Genomic DNA, 7,457 nt, shown 5'->3' with positions numbered 1-7,457 from the left:
TTTATTTTTTTTATAAAATCCCAAAATGATGATCCAAAATATAGAATTCCAATAAGGGGTTTTATATATATATATATATATATATATATAAAGCATTACGAGGAATTCCAATAAGGTTACAAATGAGTTATCTCTTTATGTCCAATCTACATGCTAAAATTGTCAAGTTAACTCATAACCGTCTTCTTTAGAGGAATAACATAAAGAGTACTAGCAAGATGCCAAAAGAGTTATATTCATCAAAAAACAAAAGATGCCAAAAGAGTTTAGACAGAAGAAAGAGAAGGGTGAAAGCTCATAATAGCAGAAAGAGATAAGCAGGTGAAAATTTTGATATGACGTTTTGGAGTGATATTATTCAAAGAATCATCACTCACCCGATGTGGCCTCTCACATTCATGGGTCCCTCTTTTGTCACCTTCCTATCTATCTCCTTTCACCACCACGCTACAGTCCTACACCCTCCATTCCTGCTAAGTCCTACCCAATTCCCCTTCTCTTCCTTCCTTCTTTATTTATATCTCCTTTCACCTCTCTTCTACACCATACATCTCTCTCTCTCATATCTTTGTTTCTCTAATCACAGTTTTCCTTTCTCAAGCTACCTCTTCATACAACCACTGCAAGCACAATAAATCAAACATTCCACAAAGAGCATATATAACATTAACATATACACAAACCACAAAACCAAAAACAATCACCTAATTAACATGGCAGCAGCTGTGGCGGCAGCAGCAGCCGCAGCCTCTCTGAGCCGCTACAACAACAACAACAACAACAACAGTTCAACCTCTGCGACCCAAAACCACCAAAACCACCACCAATTAGGTTTAGTGGTACCTCCAGTAATGAGTCGCTATGAGTCCCAGAAGCGGCGAGACTGGAACACCTTTGGTCAGTACCTGAAGAACCACCGTCCACCACTGACTCTCTCACGGTGCAGTGGTGCCCATGTCCTCGAATTCCTACGCTACCTCGACCAGTTCGGCAAGACCAAAGTCCACACTGAGAGCTGCCCTTTTTTCGGGCACCCAAACCCACCAGCACCATGTCCATGTCCATTGAAACAAGCTTGGGGTAGCCTTGATGCTCTCATAGGTCGCCTTCGTGCTGCCTTTGAAGAGAACGGTGGGCAGCCTGAGACTAACCCCTTTGGTGTAAGAGCTGTGAGGCTGTACCTTAGGGAAGTCAGGGATGCTCAGGCTAAGGCTAGAGGGATTGGCTATGACAAAAAGAAGCGTACCAGGAAACCACACGTCACTACGGATTCGGAGGCCTATGGTTCTATCTAGTTTATTCCAGTTATATGGCAGTTATTTTGGTCATGCACAACACAATATTTGTCTTGTGGTTGTGGTTGTGGTTGTATCGTCTTTTTTCTTTGGATAAAGAAATTATGTACTAATATTTGGTCAGATTATTTCGCTTCTAGTTTGACATATCTCATAAGTTCATGTACTCGTAATATGGTAAATAAAACTTTCTGACCTTCAAGTTTACGGCACATTCTTCAAATTTATGATGAATGATTGACGATGTAATTAATTTAGGGTTATATATGATTTGGCTCGTGTATCAGTTACCTAGCAAGTAGTAGGGAAAATTACTTTGGACCCTTATACATGTAGCTGTTTCTAGTTTCTACTCCTATAGTTTATTTTGCATTCAACGACTGTTACTATGTCACAATCATTTTACCCTTCTCTAAAAACAAATAAAAATGTTACTAATTCTCTCCACGGAAGCCATGGAAATTGGAAAGAAACGCTCCAAAAAGAGAAAGGGGTTGGTTATCATTGCTTTGAATGGTCACATCAAATCATTTAAACCTCCACTCGGATTAGATGAGCGAAGCAAAGCTAACGTGGGGATGAGCAGGATCCAAATTAATCATCATTATCCCAATATTATTTATTTTATTTTAGAAATAATTACAATAAACTCATCTGTAGTATAATCCGTTTTCAGTTTGTCTACCTGTGGTTTAATCATTTATACTTTGTCCCCCTGAACTTCAATCTGTTTGCTCTCTGTTACGTACCTCACTCTCAAACGTTAAAAAAATACATTTTTAATACAAATCAGAACATAACACAAATCTAAAACACAAACTATTGAAACTTTTTCTCACCGGCCCTAGAAATTCTGAGACAACCTCGATATCACAATTGGTTCAAAGTAATTATAATCATTTTTCATATGCAAACATTCTAATGTTCCAACGATCAAACTACCATAAATGCTACTATTTTTTGAATAATTAAGCTTAAAAACAAAATCTGGATATTTTGAACTAAATGAACCAACATAACTCTTCCCTGATCCGACCATATAGAGCTTCCCAGAAGATTCTGACCAATACCCATTAACCAAAACACCGAATCGTCTTTCCAATAACTAATACTTCCCAAACGTCGCCGACTGAAAATAGAGTACTTCCATGGGTCTCAAATGTACAAGGTGGCTTTGACCTTGTGAACGCTGTGGGAGGTGGTGTTTTTGATATATGAGGGGTCGAAGGAGAGAGATATCTCGGACTTAGTGGTTCGGTTGAAGAGTGCGACGCCGCTAGAGAAAAATGCGACTTGGAAACTGAGAAAATCGTTGGAGTGGGACACAGGGACATTGCTAGAGGATAAAAGGGGCTCGGGAATGACGTCATTGCAGTGCTGGGAGATATCTAGAGGGCCTCATTTATGATCTATCTAACCCAGTCCACATAGTAGAAGAAATAAAAAGCTTGTTCTAGCTGTTTCGAAGGATTGATCTCCAGTGGACATGCAGACAAGCAAATAGTGTAGTACATTAGCAAATAGTCCAAAGTTGTCTTCTGCTGAACTAGTGTGGTGGTGGGAAGTTAAGGAATAAGAATAAGATGCATATGAGGGGACTGAGTGTGAATTTCAATTTCTTAGGATCTGGAGAAGAAGAAGGGGGGTTTTCATGTTTCTAGGGCTCGTGAGGAAAAATTTCAATAGTTTGTGTTTTTTATCCGTGTTATGTTTTGATTTGTATTAAAAATGTGTTTTTCTAACGTCTGAGGGTGAGGTGGGTAACGGAGAGCAAATGGATTGAAATTCAGATAGGCAAAGTGTAAATGATTAAACCACGGGTAGGCAAAGTGAAAACGGGTCATACCACAGGTGGGTTTACTATAATTATCCCTTTATTTTATTTATAATTACCACATAAACTAAGAAACTAATAGAAAATACGGTGGTGTTTGGTAATGTTGTTCTAGTAATGTTGTTTGTATTTTTTAGAAATACGTGTAGGTGAAAAAGTGTGTGAAAATATATATAATATTGTTTAAACACTAAAAACTGTTGTTTTAGTTAGATTTCTTGGCCTCTCGTTATTTTGTGGCATGTTCAATGCTATTTAAATTTAATATTCGTTTTCAAAGGTTGCTTATTGATTTTATTTCTACCCTCTCAAGTGTCAAAAACTAGTAATAACTTGGGTAACATATTAAGTGGCGAAGTTAAATATATATATAAAAATTAAATTCATAGAAATACCTACACACAAAATGTGTAACATAATTTAAAAAAAAAATGTTATTTTCTTACATATAACAAAGTATATTATTTAATATTAATAAAAGCTAAAATATTTTTAACTCCTAACCATAAAATCAACATTTATAGTTTCTTTTAGAAGGGAAAACAAAATGCCCATGTCTCTAATTTTCTAAATAAAAAATTTAAAAAAAAATATTTTTAATTTTTATAAAAGATTTACTTATATATTTCTATTTATATATTTCTATGATATGCTATTATGGTATAAGAATAATTAGAGCAAAATAATATGCTTGTGGAGAATAATAAGAATATAAGAATAATATGCTATTATGGTATAAGTATAAGTGTTTGTAGAATGTGGAGGGCAAGGGTCGGAATTCAAGTCTTTAGGAGGGAGTTTCACACATATATGCACTTAGATTAGGCTATAGTAGAATTTTTATCTTGTATAAAAAAAAATGTATAAAATTTTCTATTTTTATGAAATGCATTAAATACACTTTGAATTAATGAGTTATTTATGATATACAAGTAGGTAGAGCCGTAGAGGTAAAAAATGATACATTAGTCATCTAAATAAATGTGTTACATGTATTTAATAAAAATCTAGGGGGTCATTATTTAAATTGATGTATTTTATTTTTTGAGAAACAAATACACATATACACATATGGTAGAGGAAGACAGATTTTAAAATTTTAAAATAAAAGCACACCACAAACTCTACTAAAAAATTATGGTAAATTTATATCTAAAGTTACTTAATATATATATATATATATATATATATATATATAAAAGAGGGATGATGGATTTTGAAAAGTCAACGAAGGCCATCTGCTACCTCCACCCCTAACCTTTCTAATATTGATGGTGGATAAATTATCAAATTTTTCAAAATTTATAATATATCATGATAAATTATCAATTCTCCTAAGATTTAAATTATTAGAAAAATATATATTTAATATTTGATAATTATTGCAGCATTGATAATTAACTGCATGTGGTTCATTACCACCACCTTCATCATCTCATCTCTACTGGAAATCTAACCAATGCATGCGCTAATGCACTAGCAAGAATGATCTTTCACTAATCTGTTCATCATCTTATGGTTAATGATCCTTCTCCTAAACTAATTTGTTCCTCTTGTAAACAAATATTTTACTCCCATCGCCCCACATGCCTATCTAATAATTCAAAATAATGTAATTAATTGTGTTTTGTTCTGTTCGGAATGATTAAAAAATTCTGTTCCAGTCAGATAATAGAAACGAATGACCTCTCTATTCAATCTCATTTGAAATTCTAGTTCATTTCAGACTATTCCATTAAACTATGGTTGAAATGTAAATAAATAAATCATTATTTTGTTTCCTAAACCCATTCTTTCCATTATTTTACTTACTTATGGAATTTTATTATTATTTTCATTAAGAATGTGTGTGGTTTTTTTTTCATTTACTAAAATCACATATGATTTTTTTTTTAATTAATAAGACTTTTTTTTTTTTTTTAAATTTACTCATAATCTCATATATGAGATGTTATGTAAGATGATATATATTTTTTGATAAATATGTAAGATGATATTAAGAATGCATATCAAATGATTTTGAATTAATAATTTGATATTCTATAATACTATGTGATGAATACTTAGGAATAATAACAATAATAAATATTTTTTTTATAGCTATAATTCCTAAATGGTATATTGAAATAAACTGATACTGAAATTTTCTATTCTAATAGATGAACCGAAGAATGGAATTAACAACTTTACCTCGAAAGAATGAAGACCCATATATTGTTATTATTATTATTATTATTTTCAGCTTCTATTTATATAGAGAAATATTGAAAACGAGAACTTTGTGTAGTTGCTTGATGCTCTGTTTGTTGCAGTGGCTAGTATTTCTTCTGAGTCTGATGAATAAATTTTCCCATTCATTAAATTATAAAAATAATAATAAAGAAAAGAAAATCATTGAGAACTTGTAATTCCCTCTCTCTCTCTCTCTTTCGTATATGTTTCTCTTTCATCATTTAATAATTATTTTTAACGAGGTACTTTTCTTTTCTTTTCTCATTATTGTTGATTGTTTAAAAGAAAATATGAATTTGGGATAAGAAATGTTTGTTCTAAGGAGGTCACTTATCACTTATCAGTGAGACAACTTTTCACATCCACACAATTGCTTTACGGAAGACCATGACCTAATTATAAACAAAGTAGCGGTGTAGAAATCTCTACTTTATTTGGAATAATCAAATCTGCTTTAATTCATCTCAAACTTTAATCATTTCTAACTAGTGCTATCTTGTCCTACAAACAGAAAAAAATGGCGGCATGTACTTCATAATTATTTGGTTCCATTTATTGTTTTTCCCTCGTACCATAAAGAGCTTACACATGCATGGCATATAGGCATTTACATACAATACAGACATTTAGAGCATTCACATCAACTAATTTAAAAGATTCTGTTTATTTTACATCAAAAACTTACTTTTTCTATTTTACACCATCACTTTTACAAAACACCCACATCAATTCATCTATTTTATCACCTCTTTTATTTAAATAATCAATTTTCTCAATTATTTTATTATTTCTCTCAACTAACCAATTTCACCCATTTTTATATGCGCTCTCTCTCTCTCTCTACCATATTTTCTGATTTCTTGCTCTCTCTCTTCTATCTCTCCATACCCACACTCTCCCTCTCGGTCTATCTCTCTATACTCATCTCTCTCCCTCTCGGTCACAAACTAATCCACATCATCTCGGTCACAAGCACCGATCCACAGCTCCGATCACAAGCACCGATCCATAGCTCAATTCTCTCTAGCTCCGATCCACAAGCACCGATCTTCCTAGCTCCGATCAGGCAAGATCCATACCCATGAGCTCTGATCAAGCGAGACCCACGAGCTCCGATCGTTCCGATAAGCACCGATCTGTCTCTTTTTTGTTTTTCCGTTTGGGTTTGTTTGTGTGTGGGTGTGTTTGTGTATCTCTGTTTTTTTTTAGCAAGTGTATCTCTGTGTTGATTTTTCTGTGTGGATGTGTTTGTGTGTGGGTGTGTTTGTGTGCATCGAGGAAAAGAAGATGAGGAGTTGAGGTCGTTGTGCATGGAGAAGAGAGAGAAAAATTGGTGCGAACGGAAATTAATAAAAAACTAAATACACATGCTACAGTGCCCATATAAATTTACACGGGTACTGTAACTTGTTGAAAATTTTAGATGGTTATACTGATGTAATGTGTTTTTTGGTTCAAAATGTGTAAAAGTGGCTAAAATGTGTATTTTACACATTTATACAAGAGCTGATGTGAATGCTTTACATAAATGACTACAAGTTGAGAAAATCATATTCAAGAATATTTCAAAGATGAATCATTTGAATGAATTAATTCAGATATGTATAACAATTGTCAACAAGTTTCGAACTTTTTAGCAATGTAACACTAAAGTCTAACTAGATGACTATGAAATAGTAACCCAATTTAGACAGCTTTTTCTCTTTCTATTTTCATTCTTTTGAAATTGATAAGATGTTAAATAATTTTAGGTACAACTTAAATTCCAGATAGACTACTAAATATATATATAGAGAGAGAGAGAAACAAAACATAACCTGTTGATGTATATGACATCATTGATCCTTAAAACTTCCAAATTAGAACATTCTAATTTGCCATGAATCCTACAAGGAATGGATTGGTTAGAGTCCATACCTATAAGCAAAAGCCACATATTTGCTTACCTCATTATCAAATGTTTGTGTGGGCATACACATGCCAAGCAGGCCAGCACCATTTAATATTTGTTACAGCTTAAAGACAGCTGGTTGATAAAAAATTAAAGAAAAAAATACCCCAAATCTGATTCACATTTGGATAGAAAGGCAAATTGA

The 7,457-nt window shown here is 33.1% G+C and overlaps 1 protein-coding gene across 1 annotated transcript; it reads left to right on the top strand.

Moving 5' to 3' along the window:
• Positions 1–528: 528 nt before the first annotated feature.
• On the top strand, positions 529–1,502 carry LOC126726782 (protein LIGHT-DEPENDENT SHORT HYPOCOTYLS 4-like). The gene has a single exon (XM_050432135.1). It carries the CDS (start codon positions 714–716, stop codon positions 1,293–1,295), a length of 582 nt encoding a protein of 193 aa, XP_050288092.1. The 5' UTR covers positions 529–713; the 3' UTR covers positions 1,296–1,502.
• Positions 1,503–7,457: the final 5,955 nt, after the last annotated feature.

This window comes from Quercus robur, chromosome 5, assembly GCF_932294415.1.
Source record: "Quercus robur chromosome 5, dhQueRobu3.1, whole genome shotgun sequence".
Taxonomy (NCBI): domain Eukaryota; kingdom Viridiplantae; phylum Streptophyta; class Magnoliopsida; order Fagales; family Fagaceae; genus Quercus; species Quercus robur.
This window is presented reverse-complemented; position numbering and strand designations above follow the sequence as displayed.